The 19314-nt window shown below is 40.1% G+C and overlaps 1 protein-coding gene across 1 annotated transcript in view; it reads left to right on the forward strand.

Annotated features, from left to right (window-relative positions):
- The window catches only part of LOC122808197 (transient receptor potential cation channel subfamily V member 6-like), a 346314-nt gene that overhangs the window by 72488 nt on the left and 254512 nt on the right, over window positions 1–19314 (forward strand). Inside the window, exon 5 of the mRNA XM_044079164.1 lies at window positions 6909–7081. Coding sequence (XP_043935099.1) covers window positions 6909–7081 — 173 coding nt within the window. The remainder of the gene's footprint in view (window positions 1–6908; window positions 7082–19314) is intronic.

Here is a 19314-nt window from a genome sequence, read left to right on the forward strand (position 1 = left end):
GGGTGTACAGACTAGCAGTTCCTTGGTTTTTATGTTAACAAAATCCAGAAATCTCTGGGCTTGCCATGGTTGAAGTTTGGCATGATTCCCAGTTAAGGTTGAATGGGGAGTGTCTCCATTTTTTTCAAATATGTGGTGTGGGCTTTCTGGTCAGTCCAGGGGGACCTGTAGCTTGAAAGGATGTGGTATAGATCTTATGGTAAGTTCGATGTGGATAAGCTCGAGCATGTCATATTGTTTGACCAGACATGGTGTGTTCATGTTTACATAAACTGAGACTCCTGCTTGTTTAGTCTCTTACTTGTGCAGTGGCTGGGCTAAATTTGTGGAAGGCATTGTAGTCTTGCACTGCTGAGGTGGTCTTGGTAACTGTACATATCTATATTCTCCAGGATGATGAAAGCTTGCATAGAGTGGAGTTTCCTGTTTAGACTCCTGGCATTGAGCAGTAACATCTTTAGATTACAATAGGATGATTTTGCCATGTCGGTAGGTTTTTCAGGTTGGCACTGCCTAAAAAGAGGCACTATGGGGGCGGATGAGGTTGTAGCCAATATTTGAAAAATGGGGTGCAGGGGTAGTTGCAGTCCATCCCTGACAAAGCAGCATGCTCTATCTACCATATCCCCCAAGTAGATGAATATTGTACCCCCCTTGGAATGACCCCAAAAACTAAAACAGTTGTTAAAGTCAATTATCTTCTTTTTGTAATGCTGCTCAGTGCTAGGCTTATACCAGCCTGTGGCATATAGTCCAAGAGCTCTATCATGTCTCTCTTCAGGGACATACATATTGGGTTATTTACACCCACATGGACAATGACAAAGTCATACTGGTACTTGTGGTGTAGTCACTTGAGAGAATCCTTGATATGGCAAACCCAGGCCCCTGGCAGGCAGCTGACAATTACTGTCTTTGCTTAGCCTGTTGAGTGGAACATCTGTATGTCTCACAATAGAATCTCCTATGGCTAAAATGTTGTGTTGTGTGATGGTTAGACTTTTGGGCTTAGAGGTTGAGACACCTTATGATCACACTGTATGTGTCTTTGTCCATGCTGTCTTAGCAGTGTTCCCTAGAGGGTGCTGAAGATATCTATGAATCCTTTGAGGTTTTGGAAGATGCATTTAAGAGCCTTTGTATATGTGGGTCTATGTCTGGTGTATACTGTGTGTAGTGGGTGTAGTGTGTATGTGTGTTACTGACTACCCCTTCGGTGTTTTTGTGTTTGTGAAAGCCTTGACTCCAGTGACATTATGTAACTTCAGCTCTCACATACTGGTATCAGTTTGTTTTAGCATTAGGTGATTGTCAGATTGCGAGCAAGTATATGAGAATGGCTACATTCTCAGAATGTCCAAATCTGTCAAGCTGGCTACAGGGATAGTAAGAAAGTGCAAATCCATGATTATAGATTAACTTGTGAATGGTACAACAGAGATTAACTGCTGGTTAATAGGCTGTTACATGTACTTGAGGGCTGTACTTCTCAACACGAAAGCCAGTTTGTCTTTGCATAGCTAGGTGCTGGGGAGTTTTCTGAATTAGTCTTTTATAGGGGAAATTTTTTTTTCAAAGTGTTTGAGAGTATACAGAGCAGTATGAGGTGCCTCATAAATTTAAACTCAACCAAATCTAAACAAATAAATAAATCTACACCCACTATTTTACCACTAAAAACTCCAGAGGGGGAGAGAATTATGTTGTCAAATTATCATAAGGGATGGGCAGCAGCTGATATACTGGTTTTAAGAGCACAATTACAGCAGGGACAACAGGATGGGCAGACGAAAAAGAAATACAAGACCCTTAGCTCTGAGCTGACTGGCCTGGAACTGCCTTAATGCAAACCCAAATTCTAAACTACCCTGACACAAACTCACTATGTAAGAAAGAAACTAGGTTAGTACTAACAGTTAATGTACTTAATCAGCAAAATGCCGTGCAAATATGTACTGGAATTACTAATATAGGTTTACAGATTTTAGATAATATAGATGGAGACAGCTAAAATGTTACTGTTTGTAATTTTCCTTTTCTTGTTTTTACTGGAGTCATTCTTCACTCTTGCATCCCCGCATTAATGATTTCACCACCTTACTGCTGTATTCTCATGCTGTGGTTGCTGCATCTTGGAGAAAGAATGTTTAGTGATGGTAGTAAAAAAAATCTTTCATCAGGAAGCTGTGAGCTCAGGAAACGTAAACTTCAGTACATTTCCAGCACTTGTCTTGCCAGTCTTGTCTGAAGCAAACAGTAGCACATGAGCAGTTGCCACTGCAAGTAGCTATGAAACCTAACTCAACTAATTGACTGCCATCAGTTAGCAGAAAATCAAGGAAGGCGTTATCCTCAAGGAAACTTCCAGTTCATTCCACAGTCCATTAAAATGATGTCAAATCCTTGTCATGAGTAGCTTGATTAATGGTTGCTAATAAATTATATGTGGTTGCCCGCTGTACCCTGGTCACCATCTGTTCCCCCTACATTCATAATGAAATAAGTTGTCCTGAAATGAGTCAAGCATAGCTCCAGATTCACTTTTTGTTATGACCAGAACCACTCCTCTACAGAGGCCATATTTACCCTACATGAAGAATTGTATTCCTGATAGCTGATTGGTCTGTTGAAGTGGAGCCTACACAAAGGCCACATTTACCTTCTAAGAAGAATTATATTCCTGATACTGTTGAAGTGTAGTATAACAAGACCATATTTACCCATGTGTGGATAAATGTGAATTCTTTGAGTTTATGGGCTGCGACAAGCTTTATTTAAGTACCTTGGATGCAGTTACCAAATAAAGTGATCAGTAAACTGCCTGAAAGCATTGCTTCCCTACCCAAATCATGAGGAGTCTCCTTTGTTAGTTAAATATTAGAGTATGCCATTAAGCATTTTCCAGATTCATAGCAGCTTTCCAAACCCCCAGGGTGGTAAGGGAACCATTCACTGAAAAGTATCCACCCTGAGCTTTCAGAGCTAGATATATTTGTAAAGACCGGTGAGATTCAGCATTGGTCTATATAATTTTACTGTGCTTTTTGTTAGAGGTTTGACTTCTGACAGCAGTAATCGTTTCGGGTGTACAAGACGTTTTGCTAAAAAAGCGTCTTGCAGTCCCCCTTTCATACTGCATTCCATCTGTTGATCTGAGGGAATTGAAGCTTCCAGTTTCTGAAGTACTTGACTGTGTTATCCGATGCTATAATTATCTACTTATCAGAAACAGGAGGAGGGTGGAAAAGTGAGATCCCTCTATTCTGAGGGATGTGAATGTCATCAAAGAGATGCCCGTTTAACACACACTTGTCCTCAGAAGCTCCTCCTTCCTTTCAGTGCATTAGGACCCATACATAAAGAACTGCCCCAAGACCATCATACAACTTTGCACTATGCTCTTTACTGAGTGGTAAATCCAGATGCTTGCAGGCACCCTGAAAGTAGCTGTGTAGACTTACTAGCTTCTTAGCTGTGCGCATTTTATAGGAACAAGACAGTTAATCATGGGGCTGATCAGAAAATATGCAATTATCAAATAGCATTCATTGAATGGCCATTTTAGCAAGTTTTGCTGGTGTCCCAATTACTAAGCAGAACCTGTGTGTGTTATAACGTGTGTTCATTGCACAGGGTATAATTGATTTTAGTATTGCTCCTCTTCCTTTTTGTTTATGCAGTCTCAGAGTTCATATTTATTTGTAGCAGGGGATGTAGGGTGGCACAGGATGGTTTAACCTGCAAAAGCATTTTGGTGTTTTTTTGTTTTGTGGACAACTCTTATTTTCTTCACTGTTTTGCATGTGTATTTTCATGTGTGTGCCTACTTGATACAAGGTAAGGAGGCGTTTAATGACTGTGGCTTTCTGGATGTTTTTCAGTCTGAGTTTTTGATGTGCATAGTCATCTGGTATACAGCAAGTGATTTGGATGGATGTAATATGTATATGTATATGCACGTGTATATATACACACACACACACACACACACACACACACACACACCCTATATATATATAAATATAATTAAAATACATACACCCACGCACACACTGACCAGCTCTCCATTTCCTTAAATAAGGAAGATGTTATATTGCTATTAATTAAGCAGTTATACTGCTTTATAAGTAAAACTTTTATATAAAAAAGAATCACTAGAAATAAGCAACCTAATTTTGACATTGAGTTAGTCTCTTGCTAAACTTGCATCAAAAACTACATTGCAATATAATTGGACATACAGGGAAAGGATATAGATTCTTTGGCAATGCCAATTGCAACAGCAAAAATGTCATCTATATTGCTACTTGCACCAAATGTCCAAGCTACTATGTGGGAAAGACAAATAGGATGCTAAAGGAACGCATTTACAAACATCAATCAGACATAAGGAATCAAATTGAGACTAATGCTTTATTTATTCATGTTCGAGATAATACCACACATTCCTTCAAATTCATGGTTATTTTGAAGATGGAACCCATTGTAAGAGAAGGTGATTTAGTCAATAAAACTGAAATAGAGAAGGCCAAATGGATTATGAACCTAAGAGCTGACCATTAACCTGGTCTAAATGGCATAGTACCATTGAAACCTTTTTTGAAGGAAAGGAGACTAAGTAGCAAAAGTTAATGATCTATTAATGGTCCCAGAGTATTTAGCCATCGGGCATTACAGTATCTGATTGGAGGTCCCTGTTACAAACCTATATAGGAAGTGCCATTCTTATTGGTGAAAATAGAGGCTTGCTGCTTTTTTAGTTCCCTTATTGGTTAATTATGAGTTACAGAGGTCAGAAGATGCTGTTTCCAGTCTATTTTTGGCTGGGGATTCTTAGTTGACATACTAACAGGAACACAAGACTCCTTTTGGCATAAGCAGAAACTTGCCGCTATAAAGACTTACAATTGCTCTGATGAAATAGTGGTAGATCATCATGATAATTTACATTTTGAAAGAAAAGAAAAATGATATAAGATGCATTATCATCAGGCATTGTATTAAGCTTAGTGTTTCAGTATGACACTAGTATAGAAAGTTTCATTGCTATTGGTTGCCATGGCGATATGCCATTTTTAATGACCTTTCAGTGAACAGATGAATTAAAGGTTGAATAATTCAATTGTTTCTACATTGAGTCCCGAAGATCTCTTAGAAGAGTAATATGGAGTATAGAGGCAAAGAGATGCTGCTATTATGTATAATAACTGGCAAGGAGCTTCAGCCTGATATGTGAATAGTGAGTATATCTTCATTGGTCAAGATAGAAATTTGCCAGTTTTTTTTTTTTTTAGAATTTTCATTGGCTAATAGATTAGCAGCCAAAAGTCACAGTTGTTTTAGCACAATGTTTTTTGATTATCATGACTATCTACATTTTGAAAAGTTAAGGAAAATAATGATATATGAGACGTTATCATCAGGCATGGTATTAAGCTGAGCATTTCAGTATGACACTAGTATAGAAAGTCTTATTTCTATTGGTTGTCATGGCGATATGCCATTTTTAATGACCTTCCATTGGACTGATGAATCAAAGGTTGAATAATTTAATTGTTTCTACATTCTGAGTCCTAAAGATATCAAAAGAGTAATATGGAGTATAGAGGCAAAGAGATGTTGATATTATGTTTAATAACTGGTGAGGAGCTTTAGCCCAATATACAAACAGTGAGTAAATCTAGCCGTCCATCCCTTGGCCAAAATAGAAATTTGCTGTTTTTTTCAGAAATTTCATTGACTAGTTGATTAGCAGCCAAAAGTCTTAGTTGTTTCCTATTTTTAGTGACTTTTAAAAATAACGACAAAAGAATAAAGTAAGAATTCTGAAGATTTCATCACTATTATTGTATATGGTATAGACGGCTGCCTTTTCTCAGCGGAAAAACAGACCACATTTAGATCGCATGGCAAAGAGATGCTGAAAGCCGATTTTCTTGAAGCAATCTTTAAGTACAGATTTCTAATAGTAAAAATGAGAGATCAGCACAGAAGAGTTTAATAACAACTATGATGTATGGTTCTAATGAATTATATCAATAGCTGTTGCTTAGCATTTTAGCTAAAGTGTGTTTATATTGAAAAGCAGTGAATAGAAAGAGACCAAGCCATAAGAGGCTGTTTATTGGATATGGAAAAAGCATCTGCTCCTGATAGGATGGCAAAGAGGTGTGTAGCATTTGTATGAACACTATTGGCTAGATATCCCAGGATGAAGAAGTGTGTTTCTATTGAAAGACCGTGAGTAGGAAGAGACTGAGGAAACATTTTATTGGTTAAAACATAGATTTCCTTGTTTTAGTAATTTGTGATTGGTTGGATTATGAAATACAGTGGAACAATGCTTTTTGACTTGTTTTTACGAATGAATCATCTGACCAAAAGTTTGGACTAGTGATTGGAAGGTAGGATTTTAAAACTAAGACACTCGGGACTGAATAATCAGGTTCTGAAGAAGGCATTACGCCGAAAGCACTTGTCCTGTCTTTTGAGTTGACAATGGATTTTTTATTAAACTTTCTATTTATCGTTTATCTGTGGTGATACGCTCCTTGTTTTTTCCCAAGTTAGGGAATGATCAAACTGACCAGGGGCAAGTGTCATTTTGGTGAAAAGACTTCAGTCAGATGAAGTAGTAGTATGATTGTATCGTTTGTATTAAGCCAAAGTTTTTGTTTAGGTGTTTGTTAGTTCCCTTCTTCCATGTGTATTTAATTAAGATTTCCTTGAAAATTGCAGGAGAAATGATGTTGCACATTTGGGAGAATAAATGCTTTTGATAAATGTTGAAAGTCTGTTATTTGTAATCATACCTAATTTGATATATAATGATCCTTTTATCTGTTTCTTGTTTCAAAGGTACAGTACTTAACTGTTCACACCTTTTTTTTTTTTAATAACCTGAACAGGTAACACAGTTCTCCACATCTTGACTCTGCAGCCCAATAAAACCATTGCCTGCCAGATCTGTGATGTCATATCATCCTGTGATAAGGACAAGACTGGACCCCCCCTGAATGAGATCAGCAATCACGATGGTCTGACTCCATTCAAGCTGTCAGCTATGGAAGGAAATGTGGTGGTGAGTGACGACACAAAAGTCAAACCAGGATTTTGTAACACATGGATGTTCATCGTGCATACAGCTGCAGTCATAACAGATGGGTTCTGCTGCCGTCAGGCGGGTCCTCGGTTGGCCGAATTCCAAAGTCTAGGTCCGACGTCGTTTGTCGTCGCTTCTTCCCTGACGTCAGTGTGACAGGGGTATAAAAGAACCAGCCGACGCCATTTTCTAAAGTCTTTCTTGCCGCGCGGTGCCAGAAGCAGTTCGCAAGTGCCGGTCGGCCAGCTCCTGAGATTACGAAAAATTTGGAAAACCGAAGTCTTGTTAAAAGCTAAGTACCCTGTTGGGGAAACTTTTCTTGCCTCAGACCGATGTCAGACAAAGTTAATAATTGTATTTCTTGTGGGAAGCAAATACCGCATAAGGATTTCCATTCCCTCTGTATACCTTGCTTAGGCCCAGACCACGACGTCTCGGTCTGTCACTGTTGTGCTACATTCAATAAACGCACTATTAAGCATCGGGCGGAGTTCGCCCAGCATTTTTTTTGGGAAAGCATTTAACTATACCATGTCGTCGGATACTCCGACACCGGTTTTGTCTAAAAACACAAAGACAAGGACCGACACTCTAGGTCCGCGGCCTCTACCGACACCAAGCCAAAGCTGACTACACATGGTCCGGTTCTCAGTGAGGCACCTACGCAGCCCCTGACTACCGACGGCACATCTTTGGCGGTGTCTCCTGTACCCGAGGTCACAGGCTCCTCGGCCCACACCCCGACTACAGATACCGAAGCCACTCTTGGCGTTGAAACGCAGAATGTGGACAGGTCCACCTCCACTCAAGGTGTCTTCAGACCTTCCTCTTCTTCCTCCATCAAGGCTTTCACCAAGTCTAAAGCAACCATGCACCCTAAGAGACCAGTTCCACAGGGCCCATCTCCAGGCCCCATGCCTAAGAGACAGATGCTTAAAATGGCTGAGGATTTAATTACTCTAATCGGAGGTTCTCAGCCACCTCCGGACAAAAGGCCCAGAGTGGAGGAAGATTCCCCCTCCTCTGATCAGGGATCCATTATTTCAGACCACTCTGATGATCAGGAACAGGCTTACTCCCCTTTTGAAGACCCTGATGCAGAAGAGTCTATTCCTTCTCTATCCCCCCCTGAGGATTTCTCATTTGGGGAAACTTTGCATACCTTAAGGGAACACTTCCACTGGGAAGGCCAGGATTATTCAGATTCCAAGAAAAGGCTCAGGGAATTTCTTTTGTTACCCCAGCACAGGCCTCTGGCTATACCTCCTGTCTTGGACATCCTAGATGATGTTTACTCAGAGGCCTGCCTTAACCCGGACTCTCTACCTCCAGCTCCAGTTAAGCCTGACAGGTACTACAGGGTTCCTGACTCACACCAATTTCTTTACAAAAGCCATGCTGCTGACCTAGAAACCATCTCACAGGGACCCAAGGGAGTTGCGGCTTCCATTGCCAAAAATCCATTGCCTTCCGAGAGAGATTCCAGATCCTTAGAAAGGTGGGGAAAAAAGGTGTATATACCTCGGCTACCTTAACCATGAGGGCCTTAAACTGTCAGTTTCATATGCTAAAATACCAACAGTTTCTGTTATCTCAATTGAAAAGTAAAATGTCACAACCTGAACAACCAGACTTGAAGGAGTTGCAGGATTTGATGCATAGTGCAGAACAAGTGGGTAAACATACCTTACAATGTGGTTTTGATGCACTAGAGGCCTCATGTAGAGCTGCTGTTACAGGCTCAGTCATACGCAGGCATGCTTGGCTCAAGGAACAAACCTTGCCTGATCATGTCAAAGCTAAATTACTAGACGCCCCCCTTCAAAAGGATGTACTATTTGGGGCAAATGCTGAGGAAGTATTACGAAAAATGGAGGAAAAAGCTAAATCAATGCAAACTGTGAAAGAATTTCTGCAGGTTCAACCACCGCATTTTAGTAGAAATTGGCCTTCCAAAAACTGGTCCTTTCCTGCCACGGACAGACCCCAAAGAGGCAGATACAGGCGCCCGAGGGGCAGAGGACAACCACAAGGATCGTACAGAGGCAGACAATGGCAAGCTCCTACACAAAGAGGTGGTGAGGACAACTCACAATCTTTCAGAAAGCAAACCCAATGACTTTCCCCTTTGCAGGCCAACCAGGTCTCAAATGGCAGCCCCCTTAGGAGGAAAGCTGGCACTATTCTCAAAAAATTGGCATGTTGTCACAAAGGACAGATGGATCCTGGACATTATAAACAGAGGCTACAAATTCCACTTTCATACCCTTCCAAAAATGAGAGGCATGCCAAAACTGCCACACAATCAAAAGGGCAGAGGCACACAAGCAAATTTCAGATCTTATAAATGTGAAAGCTATTCAAGAGGTACCTACACACGAACAAGGTCAAGGTTTTTATTCCAGGCTATTTCTGGTGCCAAGGAAGGGAAAAGATTTGAGACCTATTTTGGATCTTTCCATCCTAAACACATTCCTACTCGTACCAAAATTCAAGATGCTCACTCTACAGCAACTTCTTCCCATGCTGGGCAAGGAGTCTTGGCTGGTAACATTGGACCTCAAGGAGGCATACCTGCATGTCCCAATCAGACAAAATTACAGAAGATACCTCAGATTTCTTGCAGGTTCAACCCATTATCAATTCTCTGCATTGCCCTTTGGCTTATCTACTGCGCCCAGAGTATTCACGAAATGCCTGGCATCAGTAATTGCCTACTGCAGACTTCAAGGGATTCAAATATACCCTTATTTGGACGACTGCCTGATCCAAGCGGACAGCAAGCACATTCTTCTGAAACATCTGGCTTATGTAATAATGTTGTTAAACTCTCTGGGATATACAGTCAACAAAGAGAAATCAAGGCTAATACCCTCTCGAAATATAATTTTCCTGGGTGCCGATTTGGACACAAACACCCAGATGGCCTACCTCACGCCAGAGAAGCAGGGGCAACTAATTCAATATTTCAAAACATATTGCAAATTGCACCAGGCTGACTGCAAGGAAAATCCTGCAGGCTCTGGGGTTCATGGCATCTTGCATCTTGCTAATCCCATGTGCAAAACTGCATATGAGAAAACTACAATGGTACCTAAAAAACATATGGTCTCAACACAGCCACAGTTTGGAAAACAATAATACCACTACTTCCATGTCTGCAAAAGGAATTTCTGTGGTGGGCTCAAGCATGTCAAGCAAACACAGGTCTTCCATTCAGCAAGCCTCAAGCAAATCAAGTCATCACAACAGACGCCTCGGACTACGCCTGGGGGGCGCACATGACAGACCGGTGCATTCAGGGCAAATGGTCCCAAAAGGAAAAGCACCTTCACATCAATCAAAAAGAAATGCTAGCAGTAATAAATGCTATTATAGCTTTCAAGGACCTTCTACAACCAGGTCAACTATTGATAAGAACAGACAACACCACAGTTATGTGGTGCATAAACAAGCAGGGAGGAACACATTCCTATCCCCTATGCAGACTGGCCATTTCACTTTGGAACATGGCCATGGACTTACAAATGGAACTACAAGCACAGTTCTTGCCAGGCAAGGAAAACACGCTGGCAGACAACCTAAGCAGGAATATGACAGATCCACATGAATGGATGTTGCATCCAAAAGTTTTTACAGAAATAATCCAAGAATGGGGAAGGCCAGACATAGATCTCTTTGCCTCCCACAAAAATCATCAATTGACAAAATTCTGCTAGAGGACCTTCCACCCAAAGGCCTGGAGAGTGGACGCTCTCTCTTTCAGCTGGACAGCAATGACAGTTTATGCCTTTCCGCCTCTTCCTCTGCTGCCCAAAGTCCTATTGAAGACCAGAGCAGACAGACCAAAGATGATCCTCATTGCTCCGGACTGGCCAAGGCAACACTGGTACCCACTCCTGAGGAGCCTGACTCATTCCCCTCCATGGACCCTGCCTCTAATGCCTCTTCTTCTGACTCAGCACAGCTTCAAAACTCTTCACAGTCAGCTAAAAACACTCAATCTAGCCGCATGGAAGATTCCTTAGCATCACAGCAGGCACTACTCTCCAAGGAGGTGCAGGATGTCATTTTGGAGGCCAGAAGGCCATCAATTAGAAAAGCTTACTACGCAAAATGGAAACGTTTTTGTGTCTGGAATGAGAAAAAGGGCCAGAACCCTGGAAAACTGAATTTACCTCAAATACTACAATATTTGGCTGAATTACTAAGCAGTGGACTTTCGTTCTCCTCCATCAAAATCCATGCCTCAGCCATTTCTGCAGAATACAACACTGATCCTCCTTTATTCTCTTACCCTCTTTTAAGACAGTTCCTCAGAGGGGCTAAGAATTTAAAACCTCCAAGGAAACGACCAATATCTGCTTGGGATCTAAATTTCCTTCTGGAAAAACTGACTTTGCCTCCTTTTAAGCCAGCTGCTTTATCAGATTTGCAATATTTGTCCTGGAAAACAGCTTTCCTTCTGGCTATCACTTCAGCTCGTAGAGTTTCAGAACTACAGGCCCTCATGGCTGTCCAACCTTTTATCATCTTCCATCAGGACTGAGTTTCATTACGAACCAACCCATCCTTTATGCCTAAAGTGGTATCCAGGGTAGCTTTAAATCAGGCCATACATTTACCTACTTTTTATCCCAATCCTCAAAACAAAGGGGAGAGATTACTACATTCCCTGGACATCCACAGGCAACTGCGTTATTATTTGGACAGAACAAAGCCTTTCAGAAAATCAGAACAGCTCTTTGTGGCCTATGCGGTAGGAGCTCCAGGAAAGCCAATTTCCAAGCAAACAATCTCAAAATGGATAGCCCACTGCATACGCTTTTGCTATTCCTTTCATGGCAAAACTGTTCCTACAGGCATTAGAACTCATTCCACCAGGGCCACAGCCACCTCTGCAGCCTTCCTCAGAGGAGTTACTACCAAGGATATTTTGGAAGCAGCCACTTGGCGTTCTGTGCATACCTTCTCCAAGCACTACAACCTACCATTATACTCCAAATCTAGAGCAGGCTTTGCCACTGCAGTCTTGCAGGGCATTTTGGCTCCTCCTAGTTCCACCTAGTGCCTACCACCCCTTTCTTAGCTTTGGGATTCTACCCATCTGTTATGACTGCAGCTGTATGCACGATGAACATAGTACAGTTTTGTACCTACCATAAATGTAGATGTTCGAGTGCTAATACAGCTGCAGTCCAGGTTTCCCTCCCTCCTTCCCCTCTAGGGGTATTCTTTTATGGTGTATTTGCTTGCAACTACTGTTTTTTGATTATATTGCATTGCATTACTTCATAATTTTCTGTATTGCCTTCCTTCTGGGGGCACCTGACATCTGGGGCAAGAAAAACTGAAGAAAATGGCGTCTGCTGGTTCTTTTATACCCCTGTCACACTGACGTCAGGGAAGAAGCGACGCCGGACCAAGACTTTGGAATTCGGCCGATCGAGGACCCGCCTGACTGCAGGAGAACCCATCTGTTATAACTGCAGCTGTATTAGCACTCGAACATCTACATTTATGGTAGGTACAAAACTGTACTTTCTTTTACCAGTCTGTTAATTTTCCTGCATTAACCTTACCACTCTCTTAGGTGATCTTTGGAGAAAACTAAAGTTTAGCATCAACCCCAGTCCACCCCTAAGTTGTAGTACAGCATATCCCAGCAGTTTCCATTCATACACTTTGTATTTGTGGTCTGTTACATAAGGACAGATTTGCTCACTCCACTTGCATAATGTGTATGAAGATCTTCAGTATGCATGATACTTTGGCATGGGATCTTCCTTCATTAGCTTCCTGGATTGGCTATGCTATTGGAGAATCACAGAATTACATAATATACCAGTTCCTGAATGACTCTGTCTTACTAACTACTTATTCAGTGCTGGGAACTGCCACCACCAGTGACAAACTTGTGAAGAGAATAACCTTGTATCTGTTAAACAGAATGATATTTATCTATGCCATAGACTTGAGTCTTATATTCACAAACACACTGCACACTCTACCAGTGTATTTGTTGCATATTTTTGTTGGAGCTGTTGGTGTTATTTACCTGTATGTATGGTGACTGCGATCACTGTTGTGTTGCATATTCTTGCAGTTCAGTATATCCATTCATTCCATGTAATGTAGGCCGTAAAGGACACAGCAGTATGCCCACTGCATTCCTCCTGTGTAGGAGCTCTGGGACCCATTTTGTACTTTATATTTCTGTGGTTTGTTTTTGATCACTATTGAACTGTCATCCCACAGAGAACTCTGGATCATTTTATGTGCTATTTCTGTACTTTTATTTACAAAATAAATGCAAGATTCCTTTTTTGTGTACTTTAATAATGCACCAGTCTGTGCTGCTCTGATATTTACTTTAACTATTTGTTGCACTTGCAAATAATTGTATTTCTCTTCCCCTGCATCTATGCAGAGATAAATGTTTGCAGCTGTTTTTTTAAGATTCCAACTTAAAATATTTTGTGATTTTAACAATAGTTGCAAAATATAACAAGATTTTAATATTTATATAAAAGATTGCATAAAAAAATTAAATTGTAACTATTTAAAACATGTACAATAAACCTGAGACCATTGTGTTAATAGGGTCTATATTAGATGAATGAATTCTTAAAATGTAGAGTACAACATGCTCAACAACTTTTAAGTGAAAGTTCATCTAAGCGAAACCCAATAATGTCGAAACAAGGAGTTTTGAAAAGTTATAGTTGACCAGCTGTCAGGAAGCCAACGGCTGATGGCTAAAATGCCCACATCCCCCAACATGGGGGGCTATGCCCTCCACACCCCCCCTGTTAAATATACCCAACTCCGTGATTGCACCACTTTGGAGGACTGTCATAACGTTACACAGGGTAAAGGATGTGACCGCACCACAGTGGAGGACTCTAAGAACGGATAGACAAGGTGAATGTTCTGATGTCAGCCATTTGCTTCCTGATGGCTGGCCAACTGTAACTTTTTGAAACTCCTTGTTTTGACATTCTGAGGTTTCGCTTAGATGAACATTTGCTTAAAAGCTGTCGAGCATGTCGTACTCAAAATTTTAAGCATTCGTCCATCTAATAGGGAACCTATTAATATACGAGTTGAAACAAGCATTAGAAATCCTAAAAACAAATTAAAATGATTAAATGGATCAAGAAAATATATCAATAAGGGCTAGAATCTTCAACTAAGGATTATTTTTCAATTTGTTAGGATAAATGTTCTATCTTTTACTACAGTTTCTTAGTGTTGCCTTTTAATAGGGTCAGAAAGTCTTCAAATTTCGATTCCAGTTTCTTGTAAATGTTTTTATGGCCACAGCAAAATGTTTGCATTTGTTAATTGTAATATTCACTGAGATCCTATATAATATAAAAAGATGGATCTTTTCCCCACGCCAATCCAGTTACAGACTTGAAACCCCTAGCAACCTATGAAATAGAAGTTGTGTATCAAGTGGTTCCCTTTTAAGCTCACAACATCTAAATAAACATATTAGGTTATTGGGTCACATCCTAACTTGTATATTGGTCGGGTTAGCAGGAAGAAGCGTCTGGAGTTTGTGTAGATGAAAAGTTTCCAGCTGTGCTTTGCTATCCACAAGGGATGGTTGATTTCAGACAAGAGTGATAGTTTTATATGAAGTGCTGATGCATGGACATTATTTGACAGGCAACCTTAGTGGACCTGTACAGAAGAGAGGTGTACCATAGTGGTATGCATTTGTTGTGACCTACTGACCTTCTGCAGCAGCTTGGTCTTGTACTGTAGTCTTAACTTTGTGCTCCAGCTGTCTAATGAACCTTAGGAAGACGGACTGCCCTGACTAAATCTGCCTCATGATAAAGAGATCAACGTCTAGAGAGTTTATGGTTTCAATTCACACAATGCCCTCTGATGTGCAGTTTGTGTTATACTCAAACATTGTACAAAGTAGCTGTCAAAATGTCTATAGCTATGTTCTGAAGTTTGTTGGCATGGTTTTTGACAATGCCATGGAACTGCAACTGCTCTTGATTTTTACTAAATTAAGTAAGAGAGGAATGTTTGGAGCAGTTTTCCTAGCTCTTTCTAATGTCATTACACTGTTTTCACTTTTGATTTAATATCTCTCTATGTGCATCATGGCTGTATATCCAGTTAGTTCATCTGGTTTGCAAGTCACCCATCAGATCACTCTATTTCCTGGACTGATACGTTTTCACCTGCCTAACCATTTTATGCAGACATCCTTCAAGGATCAGTAATTTGCCCTCTTTCTTCATTATCTTTGCTAATAGTATGTTTGCCTATTCCACCCCTACTTATCTATTTAAGTATACTAGTAATTCAGCTGTGTTCTTCTCTACAAAGCCATCCACTGAGCTCATACCCTATCTACAGCCATGTTTTTGTAATATCCCCAAAAAAATTTTTAGAACTTGGGCCTCATACTAAAATAAATGTAACATGATGCAGTATACTGTCAGTATATTCATCCCTACTTCATCTCACAGCTTTTATATAATATCAAAAATGGTAGCTGTTAATCATTGAGAATGTGGAAGTGCTAGAGGTAGTTATTGGCCACAGTCCAAAATTTGGCTTTAATATGAAGCAAGTTCTCACTAAAGACGGTCAGAACTTAGAATGTTTACAGATTATTAACACATAAATACAGCCTATGCCAAACCTATAATTAGCTTGTGGGGTGTGTGTGTGTGTGTGTGTGTGTGTGTGTGTGTGTGTGTGTGTGTGTGTGTGTGTGTGTGTGTGTGTGTGTGTGTGTGTGTGATCCCCCAGGTGCTACATAGTGGTGGGTAGAGACTAAGGCTTGAACCCTGTACCTTGGGCCCAGGTGGCAAGAGCCTGAATTCCCTACCCACCACCATTTGTAAAAATGTTGCAGATTTTTCCCTCATACTTGTTCTGTTCCTCATAAAATCTGTGGTTTCTGTATTTTTGTGTCCTTGCAAAGCCAGTAGTGCATTGGTAGCATTGTTGTCTGACAGCTACATGTTCTCTGGTTTGATTCTTGGCTGGGGTGCCTTACCTTCTGTGTGGAGTCTGTATGCCCTCCCTGTTTTTGTTTCCTCTAGTGTCCCCCCATCTTACAAAGACATGTGTCTATCTGGAGTGTTTCTCCCTGGGCTTCTGCTAAAAATTAGCTTTTGTTCCAAGTCAAACTTTCCTGGTTAACAAATGTTAAAAATGACACGCATTTGAATATCCGACTTCATATTCTTCAGAAAGTGCATGGTAACACAAAAGCTTTTATTCTAGCAATTTTCTAAGTGTATAAGATGGATATTTGTAATTTGTCCCTATTTTTGGGACTGTATTCTCCCATTATTGGCTTCATCCAGGTTTTGTGCTAAGGTTGAGAGCTATGGTAAGAACTGAATTCACTGAATATGTTTGGGGGCTATATTCCCCCATTACTGGCTTTGTCCGGGTGTTTTTTGCTAAGAGGTTGAGAGCTATGGTGAGAACTGAATTCACTGAATGTTTGGGGGCTGTATTCTTCCATTATTGGCTTTGTTCAGGTGTTTTGTGCTAAGAGGTTGACAGCTGTGCTATGGTGAGAACTGAATTCACTAAATGGTAGCCATTTAAGTTTCCGTATTCCTCTTTCACAAAACAACTGATATGGCATAGTGGTATGTTGCTCTGACCGTTTTGCACAGGGTCCTGGGTTTAAGGCTTGGCAGTGAAATGTATGGTGGTAACACAGCATTTTATTCTAGCAACTTTCCAACATTATACAAGCAATGTTTAAAATGTGTCCCTGGTTTTTGGGCTTTTGTCCCCCCCCACAATAAACTTTGGCTTTTTCCAGATTTCTTTGTGCTGCAAAGTTCAGAGACACAACTGGTGAGTAGATTTTACAAGGAGCTGAGAGCTGCAAGGGAGCAAAAGTTTAGTGCTGCTTATGCTGAGTCTGCTTGCATTGTTAATAGCACAACAGGTAGTATACTTGCTTTTGATGCAGAAGGCTGTGGGTTCTACTCCCACAGTAGATAGATGCATTGCTGATACTGTACTGTGTTGCAAAAGGGGTGGATGCTGCACTCCTTTTTGGCAGATACCTAGTAACTATGAACCTGTTATCAGTTTGCCATCCATTCCCTATTGCAATATTGCTAGCTTATCATTTTTTTAGTGTAAGATAGGCAATTTATTCCTCAAGGGTAGCCGGCACTTTATTTGTAGATGAAACAATGAAATGCAAAATTGTTTGCTAGCAGCAACCTCTTCATTAGTTACATATCTCTTTTTAATGTGGAATTATTTAGATGCCTTTTACTTCTTCAGAGATTGTGCATATGTACTGATACTGGTGGACTGTAGAAGTTTGAGTAGACATTTATGATGGAAATGTTCTGAATTGGGCAGTTTTGTCATTACTGGTGCATGCATTTTGTTTCATTGTTTACTGGAAAAATTTCAAAACAATAAATTTAAAACACCCTCTAAAACTGTACTGTATTGTACAAGTAATATAATTTAATACAATCAAAAAGGTGTATGAAAGAGCATGTGTATGTTTCGTGTGCAAGGGGCCTGTGATTTGAAAACAGCCCAAACCCAAAGTTAATCTGCCACTGGCAAAATGTATTTTCTTTGAATGTGGGTTTCAATGCTGTTTCAGTGATTGTGAGTTTTCAAGGGCAGAGAAGTTTTAATGCCAAGTCTGTTCTCATTGTGAGACTGCATTGCTTTATTTAGCAGATATGATATATATTAGTGTTTGCACTGTAAAATGCAAAATAAAACTTTTAAATGAAGTCCAAATCATCGCAGAAGTAAAGCAGTATGCACATTAGTGTTTATGGTAAATGGGGTGAAATAGCCACGTAATGGTTCATTGGAATGGCTGTAGGGGGAAGCTCCATTCGACCATGATTTTGTGAAGGGGGAAGGGCAGCAAACTCAAAGACAGCACCGGCTGAACTATACCTCTCAACTGTCCAGATTTTTGCAGAATGAATAGATTTTTGCTTCTTATTTTTCATTTGTTCCTCATAAAATGTGTGGTTTTCTGTCAGATCATTTAGGAATGAAGTCACTAAATAATGACAGACACTGAGTTTCAGACTTCATGACCTTCAGAAAAATGCATGCTAAAGCAAGACCTGTTATTCGATTAACTGTGTCAGTTTATACAAGAGCAATTTTTAGTACTCTTTATATGTTCCCCACATATATTTGGCCTTGTCCAGATTTCCTGCATTAACAGGTTGAGAGGTACATGCAAATAAATTGCTTTATAGAATTGACATATCCAAACCTCTCAACTGTCCCTGATTTTGGCTCAAAATGTTGCTCTTACCCTAATAATCCCTCCGCAAAATGGCAATTTTGGAAGAAAACATGGAGGGTTTACAATTAATAAACTGTAATAATCGGTTATAGATTACTTTTATTTCAGAAATGCATGTAGATTCTTTTATTTTGTCAGCTGCTCAAGTTAGCTGTATTAATATTAAAAAGTGTCCCTTCTTTGACAGGTTCCCAGCTGTATTGTGTGGCTATTTTATATTTTTGAATCACATTTTTTATCCATTTTTCATAAAATTGTGTTTTATGGCAAATTAGTGGCAAATCATTAAAGACTGAAGTTAGAAAATAATGACAGACATTTGAGTTTCAGATTTCATACCCTTCAGAAAATTCATACTAATGCAATACCTACTATTCTATTATCTTTCTAAGTTTATAAGAGCAATATTTAAAAATTGTCCCTATTTTTGGGCCTTTGTCCCACTTCTATGTATGATTTTGTCCAGATTTCTTGCTCTGAGGTGAGAGGTATGACAAATGTGTCAGGACCATTGCAGTCAGCCAGAGACTTTTCAAATTGTGACATACTTGTTGCATCCTACTCCCCCATGTGGTGACTCTGGATGTGTCCAAGCAAGGCAAGGAGCAGTTATGCAGTGTAAATGTGCAGACTATCCCCCCATCCAAGGTAGCACAAGTACTACAATGGCTTTTAATCTGTCCTTGATTTTGCAGAATGTTCTGGTTTCTGTCATATTTTTATACTGTTTATGCTTATTATTCAGAAAGTGCCTGTTGCTCTGTGTTTAAGTAGCAGTGCTTTAATGACCATCTGGTAAGCTTGTCTGAGATTGTAAGATGCAAGTAAGTTTTAATAAGCATACTGTTAACATTGAAAGCCTTTCTGTTGCCATGCAGAGAATACTTACATAACTAGATAACAT

Source organism: Protopterus annectens, chromosome 8.part0 (genome assembly GCF_019279795.1).
Source record: "Protopterus annectens isolate FY-2018-M chromosome 8.part0, PAN1.0, whole genome shotgun sequence".
Classification (NCBI taxonomy): Eukaryota; Metazoa; Chordata; order Ceratodontiformes; family Protopteridae; genus Protopterus; species Protopterus annectens.